This window comes from Salmo salar, chromosome 01 (assembly GCF_965601325.2).
Source record: "Salmo salar chromosome 01, fSalSal1, whole genome shotgun sequence".
In the NCBI taxonomy this organism is placed as follows: domain Eukaryota; kingdom Metazoa; phylum Chordata; class Actinopteri; order Salmoniformes; family Salmonidae; genus Salmo; species Salmo salar.
The window spans coordinates 62062665-62088434 of record NC_138291.1 but is presented as its reverse complement, the minus strand read 5'-3'; the positions used below and the strand labels follow the sequence as shown (position 1 = coordinate 62088434).

Below are 25770 nucleotides of genomic sequence, written 5' to 3'. Positions count from 1 at the left end.
TGTCACATTCAGGATGCTTCTCCTGCTTTGCTTATCTGCCTTTTTCTTATGATTAAACTCACCTTCTGCATCTGCTTCCTGACTCCCAGCATACAGTTGAAGTCGGAAGTTTACATATACTTAGGTTGGAGTCATTAAAACTCGTTTTTCAACCACTTCACATATTTCTTGTTAACAAACTATAGTTTTGGCAAGTCGGTTAGTACATCTACTTTGTGCATGACACAAGTAATTTTTCCAACAATTGTTTACAGACAGAATATTTCACTTATAATTCACTGTATCACAATTCCAGTGGGTCAGAAGTTTACAAACACTAAGTTGACTGTGCCTTTAAACAGCTTGGAACATTCTAGAAAATTATGTCATGGCTTTAGAAGCTTCTGATTGGCTAATTGACATCATTTGAGTCAATTGTAGGTGTACCTGTGGATGTATTTCAAGGCCTACCTTCAAACTCAGTGCCTCTTCGCTTGACATCATGGGAAAATCAAAAGAAATCAGCCAAGACCTCAGAAAAACCATTGTAGACCTCCACAAGTCTGGTTCATCCTTGGGAGCAATTTCCAAACGCCTGAAGGTACCACGTTCATCTGTACAAACAATAGTACACAGGTATAAACACCATGGGTCCACGCACCCGTCATACTGCTCAGGAAGGAGACACATTCTGTCTCCTAGAGAATAACGTACTTTGGTGCGAAAAGTGCAAATCAATCCCAGAACAACAGCAAACGACCTTGTGAAGATGTTGAAGGAAACAGGTACAAAAGTATCTGTCTCCACAGTAAAAACGAGTCCTATATTGACATAACCTGAAAGGCCGCTCAGCAAGGAAGAAGCCACTGCTCCAAAACCGCCATAAAAAAGCCAGGCTACGGTTTGCAACTCCACATGGGGACGAAGATCGTACTTTTTGGAGAAATGTCCTCTGGTCTGATGAAACAAAAATAGATCTGTTTTGCCATAATGACCATCGTTATGTTTGGAGGAAAAAGGGGGAGGCTTGCAAGCCAAAGAACACCATCCCAACCGTGAATCACGGGGGTGGCAGCATCATGTTGTGGGGGTGCTTTGCTGCATGAGGGACTGGTGCACTTCACGAAATAGATGGCTTCATGAGGTAGGAAAATTTTATGGATATATTGAAGCAACATCTCAAGACATCAGTTAGGAAGTTATAGCTTGGTCGCAAATGGGTCTTCCAAATGGACAATGACCCCAAGCATACTTCCAAAGTTGTGGCAAAATGGCTTAAGGACAACAAAGTCAAGGTATTGGAGTGGCCATCACAAAGCCCTGACCTCGATCCTATAGAAAATTTGTGGGCAGAACTGAAAAAGTGTGTGCGAGCAAGGAGGCCTACAAACCTGACTCAGTTACACCAGCTCTGTCAGGAGGAATGGGACAAAATTCACCCAGCTTGTTGTGGGAAGCTTGTGGAATGCTACCCGAAATGTCTGACCCAAGTTAAACAATTTAAAGGCAATGCTACCAAATACTAATTGACTGTATGTAAACTTCTGACCCACTGGGAATGTGATGAAGGAAATAAAAGCTGAAATAAATCATTCTCTCTACTATTATTCTGACATTTCACGTTCTTAAAATAAAGTGTTGATCGTAACTGACCTAAGATAGGACATTTTTACTAGGATTAAATGTCAGGAATTGTGAAAACCTGAGTTTAAATGTATTTGGCTTAGGTGTATGTAAACTTCCGACTTCAACTGTATATACGTTATAATTTCTGACTCCTGCTGTACACTATTCTAGTTTAGCGGCGGCAGAATGTCCAGGGCCGGGCTGTTAGGGCCATAAATGTTTTTGATGCACGTGCGCGCACACTTAGGAGGTCCCGTACTGGGAAGAAATTAAATCTACTTTCACCCCTGTAGATGATATCATGTTTTTTACTATAAAATAGGTGTGTCTTGACTGTGATAAGGGCTCGGGAAATAAGAGTGTCTTTTCTGCTAAATTAACAAAATAATTTAGCAGGGGTGCGTGTGTTATTGGGATGGGGTGCGTGTGTTGTTGGGATGGGGTGTGTGTATGATGGCTGAAGCAACTGGATGTTCTGAGCTCATTGCTCCATACATCACTGTGAGGTGTTACACACATGAATATACACTCCCATGCAATCACACACACACAGTACATTCAAACTACATCTCTTATGCCAACACATACTGTGTATTATACTGGCCACTGGAGACCGTGAACAGACATGCAACAGGACTTAAGTGGCAGTGCAATAATACTCACTAATGAATGAACCCACGGACACCTGCTGATGTCACCTGAATGAAACAGCTTAAGCTCCTACCTAGAAGGAGCTTCACTTCCACAGCCAGAGGCTACAGGTGATTGAGCAAGTGTGTGTGTGTCCACGCGAATCTCACATCTCGCTTTCCACGAACTGCAGGTCACAACGTGACACAAACGAGCTCTCACTGCCCTAAGTGCATCCCTGGGGCTCGGGGGAAGCAGAGGAGGAATTGGTGAGGCGAGAGATAAGGGGATAAGAGGTGTGTGTGTGTGTGTGTGTGTGTGTGTGTGTGTGTGTGTGTGTGTGTGTGTGTGTGTGTGTGTGTGTGTGTGTGTGGTGTGTGTGTGTGTGTGTGTGTGTGTGGTGTGTGTGTGTCTGTTGACTGTTCTTTAACTCTCGCTCTATTTCTCTGTCTGTCTGGCTGTTTGTCTGTCTGTCTGTCCCACAGTACGACTACACGAAAGTATCTCAGAGGAAGGCTTCCATTACCTCGTCTTTGACCTGTGAGTATACTGAAACCTGTCAGCCAGTCCGCTGCTCTCTCTGGCCAGTATACTCTCTCAACTCTCATACTTAAAGGTGCTTATAACACCAGACAATAACATGCTTTGATTGCTGCAGAGGCCACATGGAATGGCTATATGTAATAATTATAAGTCTGCTAAATTACCATATTATTATCATTAATACATCCAATACTCAAAGCCATAAGAAATGCTTCTTTGTTTAGTTTCAGTAATTGATAACCATACACACTATCACAGTTATCAGCAGGTCAAGTGGTGTAGACTGAGAGCCCTTTGTAGAGCACAGTCTAGCGCAGGGGTGTCAAACAAACAGCCCGGAGGATCCAATCCAGCCTGCGAGTGGTTTAAGTATAATATATATACAGTGCAATCAGAAAGTATTCAGACCCCTTCCCTTTTCCCACATTTTGTTATGTTACAGCCTTATTCTAAAATTGATTAAATATGTCTACACACAATACCCCATAATGACGAAGCGAAAACAGTTAATAAAAGAAAACAGAAATACCTTATTTCCTTAAGTTTTCAGACCCTTTGCTATGAGACTCGAAAGTTGAGCTCAGGTGCATCCTGTTTCCATTGATCATCCTTGAGATGTTTCTACAACTTGATTGGAGTCCACCTGTGGTAAATTCAATTGATTGGACATGATTTGGAAAGGCACACACCTGTCTATATAAGGTCCCACAGTTGACAGTGCATGTCAGAGCAAAAACCAAGCCATGAGGTTGAAGGAATTTTCCGTAGAGATCTGAGACAGGATTGTGTCGAGGCACAGATCTAGGGTAAGGTATCAAAACATTTCTGCAGCATTGAAGGTCCCCAAGAACACAGTGGCCTACATCATTCTTAAATGGTAGAAGTTTGGAACCACCAAAACTCTTCCTAGTTCTGGGCGCCCGGCCAAACTGAGCAATCAGGGGAGAAGGGCCTTGGTCAGGAAGGTGACCAAGAACCCAATGGTCACTCTGACAGAGCTCCCGAGTTCCATCTGTGGCGAAGGGAGAACCTTCCAGAAGGATAACCATCTCAGCCGCACTCCAGCAATCAGGCCTTTATGGTAGAGTGGCCAGACCGAACACACTCCTCAGTAAAAGGCACATGACAGCCCACTTGGAGTTTGCCAAAAGGCACCTAAAGGACTCTCAGACCATGAGAAACAAGATTCTCTGATCTGATGAAACCAAGATTGAACTCTTTGGCCTGAATGCTAAACTTCACATCTGGAAGAAACCTGACACCATCCCTACGGTGAAGCATGGTGGTGACAGCATCATGCTGTGGGGATGTTTTTTCAGTGGCAGGGACTGGGAGACTAGTTAGAATCGAGGGAAAGATGAACGGAGCAAAGTACAGAGAGATCCTTGATGAAAACCTGCTCAGGACCTCAGACTGGGGCGAACATTAACCTTCCAACCGGACAATATCCCTAAGCACACAGCCAAGACAACGCAGAAGTGGCTTCGGGACAAGTCTCTGAATGTCCTTGAGTGGCCCAACCCGAGCCTGGACTTGTACCCGATCGAATATCTCTGGAGTGACATGAAAATAACTGTGCAGAAACTCTCCCCATCCAACCTGACAGAGCTTGAGAGGATCTGCAGAGAAGAATGGGAGAAACTCCCCTAATACAGGTGTGCCCAGCTTGTAGCGTCATACCCAAGAAGACTCGAGGCTGTAATTGCTGCGTGAGGGCGCCAGACTTCCCTTCATTATGCACACCTGTCACCATTACGTGGATCTGCGCAATATTGGACTCACCTGGACTCCCTTACTTTGTTGATTGCCCCTCTATATCTGTCTGCTCCTCAGTTTGTTCCCGTGTCAGCATTGATGTCGTTACATTTTCCCCTGTCCAGACGCTATCCTTGTTTGTTTCTTGTCTATTATCCATTAAATGTTCACTCCCTGTACTATCTTCTCGTCTCCCAGCGTCGGTCCTTACAACTTATGTAAATGTGATATTTCAGTTTTACATTTTTAATACATTTGCAAAAATGTCAAAAAACGGTTTTTGCTTTGTCATTATGGCGTATTGTGTGTAGATTGATGAGAAAAATCAGGCTGTAACCTAACAAAATGTGGAAAAAGTCAAGGGGTCTGAATACTTTCTGATGGCACTGTACAGTCAGGGTGAATAGAAAATTGAAAAAGGATGGACAGAGGATCATTTTTTTCACATTTTGATAGCGAGGAAGTATATCAAATTTTCAGTGTGGCCCTCCGGACCTCGTTGAAGACCGAATGCGGCCCCCGGGGCAAAATTAGTTAGACATCCCTGGTCTAGTGTGACTGTTCTTATTGTGGAGAGGACAGGCTGACATGTCACCACTCAGATAGCACTGTGTAACTACATGGCATTCAGGAGAGGAGACACGTCTATGGTTAACACCCTAGCCCCAAGTGTTGGTAACATTCTTCCTCAACCAAAACACTTTCTTAATTGTCTTACACTAAATTGTCTTTTGCATAAACCATGCTTTTGTGTGTGTGTTTGTTTGTGCTTGTGTGTGTGCATGTGTTTTGTTTGTCCAGTGGAACATGCTCTCTCTGGGCAGTGTTCCCCAGTGTCTCTGGTAGACTGGGTGTGTGCCATCATACCATCATGGTTCCAGACTGGTGTCCATGTGTTGACTGTTGTTTCTCTCCTTCCAGTGTCACCGGTGGAGAGCTGTTTGAAGACATTGTTGCCAGAGAGTATTACAGTGAGGCTGATGCCAGGTGGAAACACACACACACACACACACACACACACACACACACACACACACACACACACACACACACACACACACACACACACACACACCCCCACACACACACACACACACACACACACACACACACACACACACACACACACATTGTTAAAACACACTCTCCTACTATACGCACACACATACAGTACAGTGCACACTGTCATTCTACATCCCTATTGAGAACACACAACACTCTGTTGCCCCGCAGCCTACATTGTTTAGGCTTCACTTGGACAATTGTGTCTGTACCATAACATGTTTCTTTGGAGACCTTTTGCACATATGAACATAACAGTGGAGGCTGCTGAGGGGAGGACGGCTCATAATACTGGCTGGAACGGAGCGAATGGAATGGCATCAAACATATAGAATCCATGTATTTGATACCATTCCACTCATTCTGCACCAGCCATTACCACGAACCAGTCCTCCCCAATTAAGGTGCCACCAACCTCCTGTGGAACATAATGTTCATTGACATTGTGTATAACTATACAGTTCCACACTCATGCTTTTCCTCCCTAGGCTGAGTATTGTCCTGGCATGGTGTTTGTGTGCACATGGGCTGTGTGGAGAGAGTGTGAGACTCAGTGTGGGACAGGGGTGAGTGTGGCTGTCAGAGGGGGAAGGAAGCTGCAGACAGTTGGTGGACAATATGGAGGCTCTGGCCCAGAGGCCTGCATGGCTCTGTTCTGGCTGGGAAGAGTTTCTCTCCAGGACAGAATCTGGGTCCGTGTTCACCCACGCCACCTGAGCTGCTCATTTAATCAAGCAAAAGGGGAAGCGAGAGAATATGATAGGGTGCAAAATGCCTCCGGGAGTATGACTTTTCACAAGTACAGGGAAAGGAGGGGGAGGAGAGGGGGTGAAAGAGAAAGAGATGAACAGGGAGAGAGACTGGAGGGAGAGAAAAAGAGGAGAGGAGACAAGGAGGGAGGATAAAGAATTTGGGGTCGAGTGAGAAAACGTGTAAGCTAGATAAGCAGCCTAATCACTAGAATTCGATTTTGGACGTTTGAGAAGGTCTTGAGAACGTCGATATATGCCTTCCACCGCGCTCACAAAAAAGAAAAAGGAAAAACAATTGCTCAGAACTGGGCGCAAACCCGTTATGCTCTGTGCCGAAGCACGCTGCTCAGACCACTGCGCTGCGGCAGTTCACAAAGCTCTTGCAAGCCGTGAGAATACTTGATGATTCTTGATGGTATGAGGTCGGCAGGTTTACAGAGCCTTCCCCGAACCATAGCCCTAGCCTTGACCACTCGGAATTAATGCCTAGAGTGTTAACCTTTGAGTTGTTTCTGTTTTAACTCTGTAATGTGCGGGAGTAACCCTGTAAACCGCACGGAATGAATATGAATGCGTCAAAAATAGACGTTCATCCATAATGCGTCGAATTTCGAGGGGAAACTATGAGTTCTTGTTGAGATAAGAGGGAGAGCGGAGAGTGATGGAGAAAAAATGGGTGGAAACGCGCATGTGTGTGTACACACATGCCTCCTTGAGACAAAGAAGGAGAGAGAGAGTGAGAGAGAGAGAGAGAAAGAGAGAGAGAAAGAGAGAGAGAGGAAGACTTTTACTGGGATTGGCAGTGCTGGTGCCTGTGTAGAGGGATGGAATGGAATGCAGGGTACAGATTTGGCCAAATTTGGCCACAATACATGCTTTTCTCCTGATTACTCTGAACGAAAGGATATTTCATGAGTACCATGCTCCCCTAGGACCCTGTCTCTCATAATATCATCTCTCTTCTCTCTCTCTCTCTCCTTCTTTTATCATTCATCCCCTTTTCTCTTGTGTTCTTCCTCCACTTTGAAATCCAGTCTGACTAGATGGAAAGGGGCTGTTGCTTTTAAGGCTTGTTTGATGTTAAAATAATACAATGTGTGTAAAGACGGAGTAAAAGGAAAAGTTGAACCAACACATATGAAAAAATACTATAGTATACTATGGTATAAATACTATATTATTCACTGTAGTGTTTTTGCGGACTTTACTATAGTATTTATTGTAGTGTTTTTGCGGTACAGTGAATACTGTAGTATTTTCTGTAGTACACTATAGTATTCTGTAGTATTTATTTAGTAAAATAAAACTGTGTATACCAAACATTAGGAACACCTTCCTAATATTGAGTTGCTCCCAGCCCCCTTTTGCCCTCAGAACAGCCTCAATTCGTCGGGGTGTGGAATCTACACGGTGTCGAAGGCGTTCCACAGGGATGCTGCCCCATGTTGACTCCAATGTTTCCCACAGTTGTGTCAAGTTGGCTGAATGTATTTTGGGTGGTGGACCATTCTTGATACACACAGGAAACTGTTGAACGTGAAAAGCCCAGCGGCGGTGCAGTTCTTGACACAAACCAGCGCGCCTGGCACCTGCTAGAATACCCCGTTTAGAGGCATTTTCCTTGAGGAAACTAGCAAAAATAGCACATTTTCCATAATGTTTGTAGGTAGGACTCGGACTGAATGGATAGTTCAGCGCTTCTGCTTTTTTCTATAACTTTATTTACTTTGTAGTATTTACTACAGTGTTTTTTTCCGATGATACTGTAGTATTCACTATTGTATTCTACAGTATACTACATTCTAAAGTAAGTACTACACATGATCGAGGGATACTACAGGGTGTAGTATAGTGTTCTACAGTATACTACAGTTTACTACAGCATTCTATAGTAAGTTCTGTAGTATTCTATAGTAAACTGTACTAGGAAACAGACCATGTACTATCAAACCCACTTCAACATATTCTCTTAAAACATACTGAAGTCGATAATAGCCTTATTCACCACTAAGCCTAGTAGGTGTCTGTTTTACCCACAGACCTTATAAAACTGCAGAGAAGTTACATTGGCACTGGCAATGTGTAGAGTAGGGCCAAAAAGCACCAACTTCAGTGTGACTTAAATGTTGCCCATTTAGATGGAATATAACCGTGTGTGTGTCCAGCCAGATTGTTGGGAGGATATGACAGATGTGAGGTCGACAGTAGAAAATGTGGCTTGGCGCTGAGATGACATGGTAAATATATCTACTGTCTTGCAGGCTTTTGGTTTAATAGAAAACAGCTCCGTATGGGGAAAGGGCTGAGGCTAGAGAGGTTTTTCTGGCTCCACACAGAGTCCTCTGCACAGTTACTCTTCCTCTCTCTTTCTCTGCATCTCCCTGTCTTTCTCAGTCTCCCTATTTGCTCTCTTTCAGTCTCTCTGTGTCTCTTTTCATTTTTATTTTTTTATCTTGTCTCATCGCTGCAACTCCTCAACGGGCTCAGGAGGCGAAGGTCGAGTCATGCGTCCTCCAAAACATGACCCGCCAAATCACAATTCTTAACACCCGCCCCACCGATGTGTCGGAGGAAACGCTGTTCACCTGACGACCGAGGTCAGCCTGCAGGCGTCCGGCCCTCCACAAGGAGTCGCTAGAGCACGATGAGCCAAGTAAAGCCCCCCCGGCCAAACCCTCCCCTAACCCGGAAGACCCTCGGCTAATTGTGCACCGCCCTATGGGACTCCAGATCACGGCAGGTTGTGTGATACAGCCCGGGATCGAACCCGGGTCTGTAGTGAAGCCTCTAGCACTGCGATGCAGTGCCTTAGACCGCTGCTACAGTGGCTTAGACCGCTGCGCCACTCAGGAGGCCCACATTCTCAGTCAATATCTTTATCTGCCTCTCAGCCTGTAGTTCTAGTTCACTGTTTCTAATAATAACAAACAGCAATAGTCATGAATTGGATTGATTTCGCGCTCCTGCAAGTGCTCAAAGTGCTTAAATGACAAGGGGAAACGCACCTCATCTGATCCATAAACCAGTAGCCTCCATTAGTTCCTACCCCGTACTGTGTATTGTGTGGTGGTTGTGATGTGTCTGTGCATTGACGTGTGTGTCCTGTGTCTCCTTTCTCTGCAGCCAGTGCATCAATCAGATCCTGGAGAGTGTCCACCACATGCACCAGCATGACATTGTGCACAGGGACCTCAAGGTGAGTCATCTATCACCATGGCAACGCAACACCTGGGGGGGCTGCGTCATCATGCCACCACACATGCGTGTGCATACGTAAGCCAATGAAAAAGTACACAAAATTCCACACACACGTAAGCAAATAAAAAATGACAATTCTTTGGACGTCAGAGAGAGTGGCTGATGAAAAAAACAACAGACCCTTTCCATCTAGTCAGACTGGAATTAAAAGTAGAGGCACTGAGCCAGACAGTGTGTTTCAGGTGATTATCATTCCCCAGCCTGTCTCTCTCGCTCTTTTTCTTTCTCTCTCTCGCTCTCTCTCTCTCTCTTTCTCTCTCTCTCTCTCTGTCTCACCCTCTCTCTCTCTCCCTCGGTCTCTCCATCTCTGACGAAAGCAGACGGAGCACCATTTGACTTCTATTTATAGCCAGGGTGACATCACGATGAATAGACACAGTGCTGGCTGGCCTGGTGATACTTACCACCGCACTCCAATATTAACAATAGGACACACTTCAAACAGTTGTTTTGTTTTGATCGGAAAGGTGAAAAACAGACCCATTTAGGCATGCTTAGCTTTGTCAAGAGCAAACCGCTTACATGCTCTAGTCAACAAGATGTGTTGAATATCACGGTGAGCCTCTTGACCGTACAGCTCTTACAAACACGGCACTGAAAGCATTATGACCAATGCTACTACAACTACATCTTGTATCACCGCCGTTATTCTGTGTACACGTACCAGTAGAACCATCCGTCATTCCGCTGGCAGGCTGGGAGGCGTTCCATAAAAGTCAAATGCATTGTTACTAATTAAGATGAGAAGTGAGACATACAGGGAATAAGAGAGAAGCTGAGAGCTGTCCTCCCCCCCCCCACCACACAGACACACAAAGACCATCACAATGGGCTGGCTGCCTGCATGGCATCTCCGGAGGCCAAATGGCTGAAGGTAAACAAGGGAAGAGCGAAGGGGACGAGAGAGATGCTGGTGGCAGCCTGGTTGCCACGGCAACCGGGGTGATGTCACGCTGGAGCGCTCCAGCGCCAGCGTAGACTGTAGGGGGACTTATTATGCCACCTCTAATTCATCACGACGGGTGTAACCTCTCTCTCTCTCTTTGTCTCTCTCTTTCTCGCTCTCCTCCATCTGTCGACACTCTTTCTCTGTCCTTTCTCTTTATCTCTCTTTCTCTGTTCTCCCTGTCTTTCTTGAACTCTGTCTCTCTCCCTCTTTCTCCCTCTCTCTCTCTTTCTCTCTGTCTCCCTCGCTCCTTTCCTTCTATGCTCCCTGCTCAAGAGAGAGAGAGAGAAGAGAGACAGAGGCGCACGGAGGAGACTTAGCAAAAATGTCACGCTTCCGTCGCAGATTCAGTCAAACTAAGCCGGGGCCATGAGGGCACTCGGCACTGCACACGGCAGTCACACCACAGCCCCCCTCCACCTGTCCCTGTCCCCTCCCCTGCCCTCCTATTCTCCCCCCTCCCTCCCAACAGCCCCCCCATAGGTAGTGATTGAAGGTCACACCCCAGGGGTATTTACATTCACCTTCTCTGACCTTCTCTGACCCTCAGAGGCACACTACGTGTACGCCCACCCACTTCCGACACACATGACATGGAATGATTTATGCCTTTCTTCGATGCCAAGAGTGTGCAAAGCTGTCATCAAGGCAAAGGGTGGCTACTTTGAAGAATCTCAAATATAAAATATATTTGGATTTGTTTAACAGTTCTTTGGTTACTACATGATTCCATATGTGTTATTTCATAGTTTTGATGTCTTCACTATTATTCTACAATGTAGAAAATAGTAAAAATAAAGGGAAACCCTGGAATGAGTAGGTGTGTCCAAACTTTTGACTGGTACTGTATGTTTTTTCATGGATTTTCTGATCCAGATTCCAGTCATGTTGTGCAGTCAGCGTTCATGGACCTCACAGTTCAGTTGAATGACTCAACTTTGTCTGTGCCTTTTAATGACTCTTGAAGAAGTTTCTTCTTCAATTAGTTTTGCCTTTTTGATTGATTCTCTTTCTGTCTGTCTTGTCTCCCGTCTATGGTTTGGCTCTGGTTTGTAGCCAGAGAACCTGCTCCTGGCCAGTAAGCTGAAGGGAGCCGCGGTGAAGTTGGCTGACTTTGGGCTGGCCATCGAGGTGCAAGGAGACGAGCAGGCGTGGTTTGGTAAGAGTTTGACTTTAAACATTCAAATATACATTACATAAAATAGTAATGCTAGCAAAGACAATAATGGAAGACGTACAATGACAGGAAGTCAGTCTTCAGACTTCCTCTCCTCTGACGTCAAAAAATACTGACCGGTATCCCATCTTTTCTTTCCAAAACACTTGAGCATGCTGTCTCTGACCAACTCTCTCATAATTTCTCTCAGATTGATCTTCTTGTCCCTAACCAGTCAGGCTTCAAGATGGGTCACTCAACCGAGACTGCTCTCCTCTGTGTCACGGAGGCTCTCCGCACTGTCAAAGCTGACTGTCTCTCCTCTGTTCTCATCCTCCTAGATCTATCCGCTGCCTTCGACACCGTGAACCATAAGATCCTCCTCTCCACTCTCTCAGGGCTGGGTTTCTCATGCTCTGCACACTCTTTACATCCTACCTGGCAGGCCGCTCCTACCAGGTGACATGGAGAGGATCTGTGTCTGTACCACGTGCTCTCACTATTGGTGTTCCCCAGGGCTCAGGTCTGGGCCCTCTTCTCTTTTCTCTATACACCAAGTAACTTGGGTCCGTCAAATCCTCGCATGGTCTGTCCTATCATTGCTATGCGGATGAAACTCAACTACTTTTCTCCTTCCCCCCTTCTGATACCCGTGCCTATCTCTGCTTGGATGTGGGGCCACCAACTCAAGCTCAACCTCGACAAGACAGAGCTGCTCTTCCTCCCTGGGAAGGCCTGCCGCGCTCCAAGACTTCTCCATCATGGTTGACATCTCTACAGTGTCCCCCTTCCAAAGTGCAAAGAACCTTTGCCTGACCCTGGACAACACCCTGAGGTTCTCTGCAAACATCAAAGCTCCTGCAGGTTCATGCTCTACAACATCTGTAGAGTATGACCCCACCTCACACAGGAAATGGCACAGCTCATAATCCAGGCACTGGTCATCTCCCGTCTGGACTACTGTAACTCACTGTTGGCTGGGCTCCCATCTTGTGCCATCAAAGCCTTGCAACTTATTCAGAACACCACAGCCTGCCTGGTGTTCAACCTTCCCAAGTTCTCCCATGTCACCCCGCTCCTCCGCACACTGTACTGGATTCCAGTCGAAGCTCGCATCCACTACAAGACTATGGTACTTACCTACTGAGCAGCAAGAGGAACTGCCCCTCCCTACCTTCAGGCTATGCTCAAACCCTACACCCCAACACGAGTATGCTTTTCTGGCACATCTGGTCTCTTGGCTTTTCCCTGACAATAGCACAGTCCCTGCCCATCTTCCAAAAACATCTGAAACCCTACCTCTTTAAAGAATATATTAAATATCCTAACACTCACACTTGACTTCTTTTTTAAATGTTCTTTCTTACTAGCTCTGACTTTGCTGATAGCTACTTTGCTGAGGACAAATGTACTTAGTATGACTGAGATATGTGGTTGTCTCACCTAGCTATCTTTAAGATGCACTAACTGTAAGTTGCTCAGTTTAGCATCTGCTAACTGACTAAAATGTAAGTTAAATGTCTTCAGTGAATAAAAAAGGGTGAGCAGTACTCTCTAATGGATGTTACAACTGCAGTCCTATGGGCCAGTGCCAATACTTTACCTCCACCTCTCTCCTTCCCCATCCCGCCCCCCTCTGTACCTCTTTCATCCCACCACCTCTTCCATCGCTCTGCTCTCCATCTCTTACTCACTGGCATAATGTCGCTTGGCATTTGCACATCAAGGTAGTGGGCCCAGAGTTTGTGCAGTATTGACAGTAGGGCCCCTCACCTTTTAATCTGACGACTATTTGATTTGACCCCCCCTGTGTCCGCCTCTCCAGACAGAGTGGTTTGAACCTGTCACTTACACCACACCCCAGAGAGAAACAGGGTCCAGCGGGCCTTGACTGAGTGCCCACATGCATTAATAGATGTTTATTAGATTGGTGCTGAGGAATAAGCTCCAAATTAGCAGACTTGGTCTTATCTAGCCAAGGAGACAGAGGTCTGTGGACACTCTGAGTCCAGGGACAGACTGGACGTCTCTGATTGGAATTCTGTCTGGTCCCTTCTTGTCGGATCATAGTGCTGCTCATTAATATAGCTCTTCTGAATGGGGATGGTAGGGGCTTTTGATGGGATGCTGTGTTGGTACACTTCTCTGACAATGTCATTACATTAGATCCTAGACTTTGGTTTTATTATTTTTGACACGTTATTTGCTGCTGTAGGTTTTGCAGGCACTCCGGGCTACCTCTCTCCAGAGGTCTTGAGGAAGGACCCCTACGGCAAGCCAGTGGATATCTGGGCATGTGGTGAGTGACTCCTCCAACATGTGTGTGTATGTGTACACATTTTACTATACTTGTCAGTACCAGAAGTCCTCGTAAGAATAGTAAACCAAATACAATTCAGAGAAGTGAGGACATTTTGCCGGTCCTCACTTGTAAGAAGGCTATTTTAGGCTGAGGGGTTAGGTTTAGGGTTAGAATTAGGGTTAGGGGTTAGTGGTTAGGGTTAGTGGTTAGGTTTAGGGTTAGAATTAGGGATAGGGGTTAGTGGTTAGGGTTAGGTTTAGGGAAAGTGGGATTTTTAATGGGAATCAAAAAAGTCCTCACAAGTGTAGTGAGACATAGCTGTGTGTGTGTGTGTGTGTGTGTGTGTGTGTGTGTGTGTGTGTGTGTGTGTGTGTGTGTGTGTGTGTGTGTGTGTGTGTGTGTGTGTGTGTGTGTGTGTGTGTGTGTGTGTGTGTGGGCTAACCCCCTCTGTGTGCAGGTGTGGTCCTGTACATTCTCCTGGTGGGCTACCCTCCCTTCTGGGATGAGGACCAGCACAAGCTCTATCAGCAGATCAAGGCTGGGGCCTACGATGTGAGTAGTGACCATCTGCCCTTCTCTCTCTCTCTCTCTCTCTGTTTACCATTCACCACTATGGGATGAGAACAGATTTGTGTGTGCGTGATTAACGTCGAATTCACTGAGATGCCAGTGTGCGCTTGCCTGTGTGTGCATTTTTGTGTTTGTGTGCCATGTTAGTGTCCTTGACTCAGTGTAGTGAGTAATATATTGTGTGTTTGTGTGGGTAAATCTGTCTATGTCTTTGTGTCTGTCTGTTTACGTACATGTGTACGTTTGGATGAGGCCTTGGGTGAGAGGGATGGAGGGAGAGCTGTAGGGAAGCAGCGGAGTGGTGTTGCTTTGGGCTGGCAGGAGCTTTTAGCAGCACTCAGGCCATTAACACTGCACTGATGGAAGGAGAGGGGGAACAGCCTCACTCTGCGTGTGTGTGTGTGTGTGTGTGTGTGTGTGTGTGTGTGTGTGTGTGTGTGTGTGTGTGTGTGTGTGTGTGTGTGTGTGTGTGTGTGTGTGTGTGTGTGTGTGTGTGTGTGTCAAACAGAGAGAGTGTGTGCCTGTCTGAGTGCACACTTTTTCTCGGGTAGTGTTCCTCGCACGCAATCACGAACGCACACAGTTTCAGGTCCCCGCAACGACCCAAGCGACCGGGTCCAGATTTTGCTCTCCTTCATTTTAAAATTGGCTCACGATAGAGAGCTGTTTCCTGCCCATCGATCATGTCAGAGCGGCCAGGGGGAGGGGCCTAGGAGACACTACAGCTGTGTGGTAGCCAGGGACACAGATTAAACTAGCGCTTGAAGAATCCAAGCTAACAAGGATGCTGTGATATGTACACATGCAGCAGGACTAGATTTTGTATTACGTGTGCTTTTGGTTTGGGGCAGGGGTGCCAACCCTTTCTACTGGAGAGCTACTATACATTCTTGTAGATTTTTGCTCCAACACGAATTTAGCACACATCATTCTGCTAACTACAGTTATCTGTTGACCAGATACTTACTAACTACCTTCTAATTCAGGTTTGGATGTGTTACAACTGGGTTGGAGCAAAAGCTTGCACACCTAGTAGCTCTCCGGAAGGATTGCGAGGACCAGCCAGGGCATTAGAGTGGGGCAGCCAGACGATTGAAGCGGAAAGGCCCACCATGACCAGCACTACCTCCTCCTCCTCCGTCTCTCTACCATTGCGCTCACTATTTCAATAAATCTCCATCACAAAGCAGACCGGGCTGTGGCGTGTGTTGAGTGTGTGTGTCTGTGTGTGTCCTCGTACCGTCTTGACATAATGTGCACCTCTAACCATTTCTCCACCTCTTTCTCTCTCTTTCACTCTCTCTCCCCTCGTCCCCCCTCTCTCTCCCTCCCAGTTTCCCTCCCCAGAGTGGGACACAGTGACCCCCGAAGCCAAGAACCTGATCAACCAGATGCTGACTATCAACCCTACCAAGAGGATCACTGCTGACCAGGCCCTCAAGCACCCATGGGTCTGCGTAAGTCACCCCATCACCGTCACTGACACGTCATTCACCTTGGGTTTTACTTGAGGATGGAATCGGTGCTACATTCCGGTGACGTTGGCCCCATCATACCTTCGTAACGGGTGCTGCCACGGCCTAGTCATTGACCTGTTGTTCAATCTCCGCTTTCCTGTCCTCCTCTTCCCCCCCAATCCAGCAACGCTCCACTGTGGCTTCCATGATGCATCGTCAAGAGACCGTGGAGTGCCTGCGCAAGTTCAACGCCAGGAGAAAACTCAAGGTGTGTGCAGACACGCACGGATGCACACGTATATCCCATCTGTTGTGTTCGAGAGATTGTATACACCCCTTGTCCTTTGCACTAACCTTGTATTCTGTGTCTTCCCCAGGGAGCCATCCTTACCACCATGCTGGTGACCAGAAACTTCTCAGGTGAGGGGGGGCATCTGGGGGGTTCGCATTTAGAACGGCATTAGCATCGTTCTAAGTTCTAGTAAGTCAAAAATAATCCCACGATAGACAATGATACATTCTGTCTCTTCAGAAGTGTTGAGTAATGTAAAGCGGGTTTGGTGCCCTTACCTCCGATTGAATTTCCCTTAGAGAGGAAACTGAAGACTTAGTATAATGTCTCTGAAGCAGAAATGTCCTGAGTAGATGCGTTGAGGTTTCCGTTGTCATACAGACGTTATAAATACGATCATGTCATTCGTAATAAGGAGCGTTGTAAACTGCAGACGTGTAGAGTAGGTTGTTTTGTCCTTGTATGAATCCACAAGCCACCTGCGTCCCAAGAATACCGGGATACTAAGTCGTGTCCTACGGCCCAGGTTTCCTCGCAGCACGTGAAGAGCTTGTCTCAGCCACGTCCGAAGGCCTGTCTGTAAAGCGCTTTCGCGGAGGACAGACATTAGTCATAGAGCTCTGTGCTCGTAAGAAACTAGTGTTGTGTGTACAATGTTGCTTCATAACACCGCGTTGCTGTCACTTGTCGATCTCACAGTGTTTTGTGTGGCTATTTTTGAATAACCGGTTGTGATCAGCGATGGGCCGTTGAAGGGGTTTTTGCTAACATTGAGTGTGCACACTGGGGTAAGTATCGGTATCTGGTAGGGTGTACAGTTTGGAGCCCATGGATGTATGTATCCCCCCACCATGATGTGAAAATGGTGGGTGAGTTGTGTGAAGCTGGGGCCAGGCACAAAGAAGGAAGTGACACTGTGCTCTGTAGAGGCTCCGCCTATCCTCTGGTTGATCCCTCCCAACTGAATGCCTCTCTGTCCAATAGTGGGCCGACAGCACACCAGCCCCGCAGCCACCACCAGCACGGCTGCTCTGGCTTCAGAAGGTATGTCAGTCAGGGCAGGGGAGCCGCAGCAACCTGGTACTGTGCCAACACTGCCCACTGGTCTGGTTAGCATGTGGCCCGGGGTGCCAGCCACTGACCTGCTTGGTTGCCCCACCAGCCCGCACACTGGCACGTACTGTACTGCTCCGGAGTGGCCTTTTACACACACAACACCCGCTGCCCCCCAAACCACCTCCTTCCCTCTCCACGCCCGCACTACACCCTCTGAGTAATCCATGACTATGGACCAAGGCTGGCCCTACCTAAGGCTTAGAAAGCAGGACCCTAACCTGTGCTTTACTGACACTTTGTCCTATGGGGCCATGCATATGATTTTAAGACCTGTCACAGCCTTGTTATGGTGTTTTGCAGGCAGGTACCTGGTAACTGACAGTGTGACACTCAGAATGCATTATGGTTTCGTATTCATGAGCCATGGATAGATCACAATGCATTAGAACTGTGTGATGTTCCACTGACATTAGAACAGAAGGGGATAGCCATACCTTTTATGGTCACACATCCACACACACACCCACACACACACATGCACACACACCCCACCCACACCATGCACACACCCCACCCACACACACCCGCCCACGCCCACACACACACACACACTCACACTCACCACGCACACACACTCACACTCACACACACGCGCACACACACCCACACCCACACAGGCACACACACACATGCACACACACCCGCCCACACACACACTCACACGCACACACACTCACACACACGCGCACACACACCCACACCCACACAGGCACACACACACCCACACACACAGGCACACACACACGCGCACACACAGGCACACACACACTCTCACCAAATCAGGGAAGATGTCGGAGAGGAAATGCAGTTAGTCTGCTATATTCAGGCTGGCCCGAGGCTGTGCCTCTAACTCCTTCAGCCGTACCCCTGCTGTGTGAGAGCACACAACAATCTCCTTTCCATAATAATTCCATTTGTCAGGAGCATTATCTATTTGGCTTTACCTTATGCATGTCGTTGCCGCTGACACTGGTCTTACTTTCTCTCCGTTTATTCAGACTGATTTCAGACCTGTAACATAACCTAGTTAATGCACACTCAGTCACAGCACTGACACAACAGGACAATGTGTGTATGTGCATGCACAATATGCGTGCCAGTCTACATACTGTGGAATGTGAGCGTGTCTCTTTCTTTCCACCAAATAAAGCTTTGTCAACAAACATTTGGGCAGTCTTGGCTGTAATTACAGTTTTTAACAATCACTATGGCACTAATTTCAGAACCTTGTGGTCATTTTTCAAAACTCTAGACACAAAACTCAAAACGGTCATCACTTGTAACACAGCTGTCCAATGTTCAAAACATTGCATTGTGCATTCATATCTTTAAAGAAACCTTGCACTTGCAGAATCATTGGTTCAAATAACTAATTTATAATTTAGATCACCCACACACAAGACACCGATAGTTTCACTGTGTAGTTGTTTGTACAATCATTAAATATTGTAGTACAAAATATGTGATACATGTTTCATTATGGTACTACACGTAAATACATCACTGTAAAAGGACTAGTAGAGAGAATACTACAGACACAGTGGAATCATTGAACAAAATCTGAAATGTATTGATGAAATACAATAAAATCACAACATAGGTTTTTTTTAATCAAAGCTAAAATAATTAGCTACAAAAAAAGAAAAAACAGTTAAAGGTGAACTGCAGTGTTCCTCACCTGGCTCACTGTAAAAACCAGAACAATAGATTGATTACTGAACTTCTATATTTCCATCAACCCTGTCTTGTGGATTTGGCCATGGGTTCTCATCTACATCACAATGGATGTTTTCATTAGCCAAACATCTTGGGAAGAATCTTCGGGCGAATCCAGGCATGACACTGGTCTGCCGTGATGTCATTGTATGCGTCATCCATGGCCTGGAAAAGGGTGGCTTGTTCGTGAGGGCGCCTATCATATACCTTCCACCTCCACGTGGAGAAAATATCCTCAATCGGGGTAAGGAAAGGAGAGTATGGGAGTAAGTACAGGGTGGTAAATTGTGGATGGGCCTGAAACCATACTTGCACCATTTGAGTATGGTGGAACCTGACATTATCCCACACAATGACATAGGTCACACCATCAGCTCTACAGACCTGATTTAGCTCATCAAGGACGGTTACATTCGAACAGAGAATCATGTGGCTGCCTGCAGCTCAATATATAGAGTATATGGAGTGGAGAGCTTTAGTTGTTGTTCGACCAAACATTAGAACGGACAAGATGAGTAATCTAAGCAACTTTGACCGTGGTATGATTGTTGATGCCACACATGGTGGTTCCAGCATCTCAGAAACAGTTGCCTTCCTGGGATTTTTACGCACTACAGTCTCTAGAGTTTACAGAGAATGGTGCGATAAACAAAACACATTCAGTGAGCGGCAGTTCTGTGGGCGGAAACACCGTGTTAATGAGAGAGGTCAGAGGAGAATGTCCAGACTCATTCAAGCTGACAGAAAGGCCACAAATGCTCAAATAACAGCTGTTTAAAACAGTGGTGTGCAGAAGGGCATCTCTTAACGTACAACACCATGAATAATTCAGGCTGTTGTGGAGGCAAAAGGGGGTCCTACCCAGCACTAGATAGGTGTACCTAATAAAGTGAGTGTACAGTAATGTCAAATCTGAAAACATGGTCTGGAAAAGTGATAAAGAATGATGATGAAATATTACATCCATAGATAATGTAGTCCAATTGGTTCATGTTCCACGGTATTGGTGTCAATGGATCTCGTTATCCTGAAACTTTCATGATCTGAACATGGAATATTGTTAGTCAGTTTCCTTAATAAAACTATGCATTAAGAGTAATGCAACAGCTACTTATCATTTGGAGCAGTTGTATCAATTGATAGTTAGATCATTGTAATGAAATGAATAGACAGTCATCTCAGATGTAATGTGTGAATTGCGTTTTGAAATGGTAATACTTTGATGTTAAGTTGTGTCATTTTGAACAGGTGATTTTAGTTCAATGAACAAATGATCTTAGCTTTATGTGTATTGTATCCAAGCAATTGGAAAAAGTGTTAGTTTTGAAAAATGTGCATTTTGATCATCGGTTGTGAGTTTTGTGTCTGGAGTTTTGAAAAATGACATCAAGGTTCCGAAATTAGTGCCAAAGTGATTGTAAAAAACTGAAATAAGGACTAAAAACAAACAATCGGTTACCCACCCCCTACCTTTGCCTCACAAATAAGCCCAGTCTATCTATGCCCATATCCCACAGCATTCCTCTGCATGGCCTGGTACCTCCAGCAAGCCAGCATGTATCTGTGCCTCTGTCAGCCTGCATGGGTTACCAGATGCACCGGGGGGGTTCTGATTTCTCCCTCTCTCTCTTTATCTCGGCGTTTCTTCCTGTCTGTACCTTCCTATGGGTGAAGGACGGCACACTGGCCGCTTGAGTTGGCTGGTCTAACACTTGGACCCTGGCCCTGCCCTTTCTGTTGCTGTTTGTTTGGTGACTTGTTTCTGACCGCCTGATCGTGATCTTACAACGATGATAGATGGTATTCACTTCTTTTAATTGCAGCGGTTGAAAGAGGATATACTGCTTACAACTTACCCCCGCAATACAGTCTTTAGATGCTTGGATCCAATCTATACCAGGCGGCAGGCAGGGTGTCTCCCTTTTATCCCTATGATGCACTCTTTAACTGAGCTGCACTCTGGGAGCTGTTAGCTTGCTGTGGATAATGCATGCCGAGCTTAGGATATGACCCACGACGCACCTTATCGCATGAAGCACCTGCGAACGAGCCTGAGACCAATGTTTGCCTGCAGTCGTCGTTGTCACTTTATATGAAGATCAAGATACCGAATATTGATTTTTTATCTTGTGGTTTTTTTTTCCTTGCCTTCCTTCCTACTTGTGTCTTTGAAACCTGATTGATGGTTATCATATATGTGTGTGAGGGTTTTTGCCCCGTCTCTTTCTGTTTATGTGGCTCTCTCTCTCTCTCTTTTTCTATGTGAGCGTTTGCACGGTGCTGTAATGTATGTACAGTGTGTGCGGCGTGGAGACAATGTACCTGTATGTGATAATATGTCTGTGGGGCATGCTAAAATGGAAACGGTACTGTGTAGTACCACCCTGTTCTCACTGTACATACCCTACTCCCTACAGTATTTACTGTTCAAGTCTCGAGCATCAGATGACTCCTGAGCAGTTCTTCACCTCGGTGACCACAGAGACTTGTGACATCACTGTCCTCTATTTTTCTGACCTATGTTCTCCTACAGTATTATGGTTCCAGGTTGATTGATGCGGGTCGGTAGAAACCGGAAACATCCGGTTTTCAGGGATACAGTATCTTCAACCTAGCTTCCTTTTCCCCTGGAAACCGGATGTGGGGACCACACTCAGGCGTTTCCTTAACGCCTGCTATGTTAGGTTAGTCATGTCCTTAACGTCTGTCCCTCTCCCTCTTCTGTTTCAGCATGCAAAAGTTTACTAAACAAAAAATCGGATGGTGGAGTGAAGGTAAGTGAGCTGTATGGAAATTCTGTGCCTCTTCCCTTTTTCTCTGGCTTTTGAATGCTCTTTCTGTCTCTCTCCTCTCTCTCTGTCTCTCTCTCTCTCTTCTGCTCTTGCTTTTTCTCCCTCTCCCTGAGAAGTGTGTTGGCGTTAGGAGACAGATTTCCTGTGTATACTGTTGGAATGGAGAGAAAAGCGTTTTGGTCTCCCCTTCCGCAAGACATCTTAAGACATCTCACAACTCAGTGTCTGTAATGTATATAAAATGACAGACAGTTGAAATAATATTATCACTTGCTAGGTAAATATTACTTCCCTGTCCATCTCAGCTGTCCAGATTGTAAAGGGTATATAGTCTACACCCATAGTAAAGTTATGATTTGTGTGTATGTGTGTGAGTGTTTGTGTATTTCTGTGTGTGTGGATGTGTGTGACTGTGTGCAGACAGCTAGCACAGGAAGGCAAAAATGCTTTTTTTTGTCCACTAGTTCCTACTGTGGGCCCCTGAGGGACCAATGAGTTGTAGCTGGCAGCTGATGGACAGTTCATTTCACCTTTGAGAATGGGAGAATGGAGTTAAAAGTCCATTTTTCTGTGCAACTAAAGAGGAACAGCGAACCTGCGTTATGGACAGGCTTTCAACAAAAAAAAACGGACCTAGCTAAGCATGATCTCTTCCACCATTCCTGTGGTACAGCGAACCTCTCCTCTGATCCTAAGTGATCTGAGAGATCTCCATGTTCAACCATAGTTGGTTTTCAACAAGGAGTCAGTGCATGCAGTGAAGTGCCGTGATCGACAAAGGCCAAACAATACCCAGGTTTAAAGCAACACAACCCACCTTAACATGAAAAAGGAAAGCTGCACACCGTTATAGCACCGATGCAAATATTTATTCACCAATGTTTTCGACAGCTAAGCTGTCTTTATCATGGTTTCATGTCAAACAACGCAGGCCACAAGTATTTCTAAACTGGGTGGTTCGAGCCCTGAATGCTGATTGGCTAACAGCCGTGGTATATCAGACCATATATCACAGGTATGACAAAGCATTTATTTTTACTGCTCTAATTACGTTGGTAACAAGTTTATAATAGCAATAAGGCACCTCAGGGGTTTGTGGTATATGGCCAATATACCAGTAGTCATTTTTCTGGGTATCTGTATTTTTGACTACTTTTACTTTTACTTTACTACATTCCTAAAGAAAGTAATGTACTTTTTACTCCATGCAATTTCCCTTACACCCAAAAGTACTCATTCCATTTTGAAGGCTTAGCAGGACAGGAAAATGGTCCAATTCACGCACTTATCAAGAGAACATCCCTGGTCATCCCTACTGCCTCTGATCTGGAGGACTCACTAAACACACATGCTTCATTTGTAAATTATGTTGTTGGAGTGTGCCCCTGGCTATCCGTGAATGTAAAAAAAAAACATTCAATGGTGCCGTCTGCTTTGCTTAATATAAGGAATTTGAAATTATTTATACTTTTACTTTTGAAACGTAAGTATATTTAAAACCAAATACTTTTAGCTTTTTACTCAAGTAATATTTTACTGGGTGACTTTCACTTTTACTTGAGTCATTTTCTATTAAGGTATCTTTACTTTTACTCAAGTACGACAATTGGGTACTTTTTCAACCACTGCAATATCCCATGGCTAAGGGCTGTATCCAGGCACTCTGCGTTGCATCGCACATAAGAACAGCCCTTAGCCACACCTCCTTGCCCCTTATTGCTTAAATATAGGTTTCCATTGGACACATGCAGGTGTTTGTAATCATGGCCGGCTGTGGCACGATATCGTTGGTCAATTTACAAATATCAACAATATATATATATATATATATATATATATATATATATATATATATATATATATATATATATATATTTAATTATATATATTATTATATATATAAATAATAAGGCATGAATGGATATCCAACGGTCATAGATATCATAACAACAACTAAGTACACCTTAAGGTTACATCACGTGCACACACACATTAAGAATTTAAGTTCCAGGAGATTTTCAAACCATTTAATTTTAGCTGGCAAAATGTGTCGAATATTAATAAGGATCTGCCCCTTTTTTTTCAATTTTCACCTAAAATGACATACCCAAATCTAAATGCCTGTAGCTCAGGCATTGAAGCAAGGATATGCATATTCTTGATACCATTTGAAAGGAAACACTGAAGTTTGTGGAAATGTGAAAGGAATGTAGAAGAATATAACACATTAGATCTGGTAAAAGAAAATGCAAAGAAAAAAACAACCGTTTTTTGTATTTTTTTTGGACCATCATCTTTGAAATGCAAGAGAAAGGCCATAATGTATTATTCCAGCCCAGGCACAATTTAGACTTTGGCCACCAGATGGCTGCAGTGTATGTGCAACGTTTTGGACTGATCCAATGAACCATTGCATTGCTGTTCAAAATGTTGTGTCAAGACTGCCCAAATGTGCCTAATTGGTTTATTAATAACTTTTGAAGTTCATAACTGTGCACTCTCCTCAAACAATAACATGGTATTCTTTCACTGCAGTAGCTACTGTAAATTGAACAGTGCACTTAGATTAACACGAATTTAAGCTTTCTGTCAATATCAGATATGTCTATGTCCTGGGAAATGTTCATGTTCTTACAACCTCATGCTAATCGCATTAGCCTACGCTAGCTCAACCATCCCGCGAGGGACCCACCGATCCTGAAGTTAATAGATCCATATTGCTTTACAGCTATGTCATTTTGTTTTACTGGTGGGAAGCCCTCCCTCTATGTTTCCCATTTGTCCCTCTCAAAGCTCTTGTGGTGCTTTCTTTCTCTTTGGGATCTAACTGGGAGCTTTATTTGTCCTATTTTTATTGGTTCCTTTTTCCCTATGATTCCCTGTTTTTCCCCTCCTCTCTGTTGCTATCTGTTCAGAAAAGGAAGTCCAGCTCCAGTGTTTGTTTAATGGTGAGATCTGCTCTGTCTTTTCACTCTCTCTCTCTCTTTCGCTCTCGGTTGAGGTGCTAGAGGGTCTGTGGCAGTTTGTCTTGTTGGAATTCCATTGGCTCTCTCAACTCCATCCAACATCCCCCAACATTCTCACCACCAGAACCATTTCCCTTCCACAGAACCCATACCTACTGTACATGGGCTAAAACGCACATACACACTCTCACGTACTGTACATGCACACACATTAACAGATGCACACACACACACACACACACACACACACACACACACACACACACACACACACACACACACACACACACCACACACACCATCTACATTCCCCATCAATGCTCTCCCTAGCAACCAGCCCAAGCCTACCTGCCTATGGACTAGCCTACTGTCTCCCCGCAGAGTAGGTCCCCTCACCCCTCACCTTGGCTCACAGCTCCAGGGTTGCCCAGAAGGAAGCTGTACTGTAGGTCAGTGCCAAGCCAGAAACTCTAACTCCAAACCATAGCCAAGGTCTCTCCCTCACAACTCTCCAAAGAGCAGGCATAGATGGAGTTCAAGGTTTTTTTTAGACGCTGGACATAGCCTACGGGACATTCGTTCTTTATAGGCGAGAGAACATTTAAAGCAGGCTTTTCAGGATCTGTTTGAAAATGGACTCTTTCTCTCTGAGGACCCCCCCACCCCACCACACATACTTATTACCACCACCATGGCAATGTATCCCATGGCAGCAGGCTTGGCCTAGCAACAGGAATAGGGGGCATTTGTGCCGTTGTAAATATCATTTTTTTTTATTCTTTATTTCTCAAGTCTTGGAGTATTTATTGGATCCTCATGTTTTTTTCTCCTTCAAGAGACTCTCTTTTTTCC

The 25770-nt window shown here is 45.2% G+C and overlaps 1 protein-coding gene across 16 annotated transcripts in view; it reads left to right on the top strand.

The window, feature by feature from the left end:
* Positions 1-25770, top strand: part of LOC106606853 (calcium/calmodulin-dependent protein kinase type II subunit gamma) — a 130490-nt gene that overhangs the window by 64223 nt on the left and 40497 nt on the right. For 7 of the 16 annotated variants that reach the window (XM_014203338.3, XM_014203277.3, XM_014203361.3 and 4 more), the window contains exons 4-14: positions 2721-2775; positions 5455-5520; positions 9471-9543; positions 11608-11710; positions 13923-14006; positions 14467-14561; positions 15914-16036; positions 16221-16304; positions 16414-16456; positions 17313-17372; positions 21891-21934. In XM_014203338.3, the coding sequence (XP_014058813.1) occupies positions 2721-2775; positions 5455-5520; positions 9471-9543; positions 11608-11710; positions 13923-14006; positions 14467-14561; positions 15914-16036; positions 16221-16304; positions 16414-16456; positions 17313-17372; positions 21891-21934 (830 nt within the window). Of the gene's footprint in view, positions 1-2720; positions 2776-5454; positions 5521-9470; positions 9544-11607; positions 11711-13922; positions 14007-14466; positions 14562-15913; positions 16037-16220; positions 16305-16413; positions 16457-17312; positions 17373-21890; positions 21935-24867; positions 24901-25770 lie in introns of all 16 variants that reach the window. The other 9 variants (XM_014203345.3, XM_014203376.3, XM_045720770.2 and 6 more) reach the window with 3 other exon arrangements.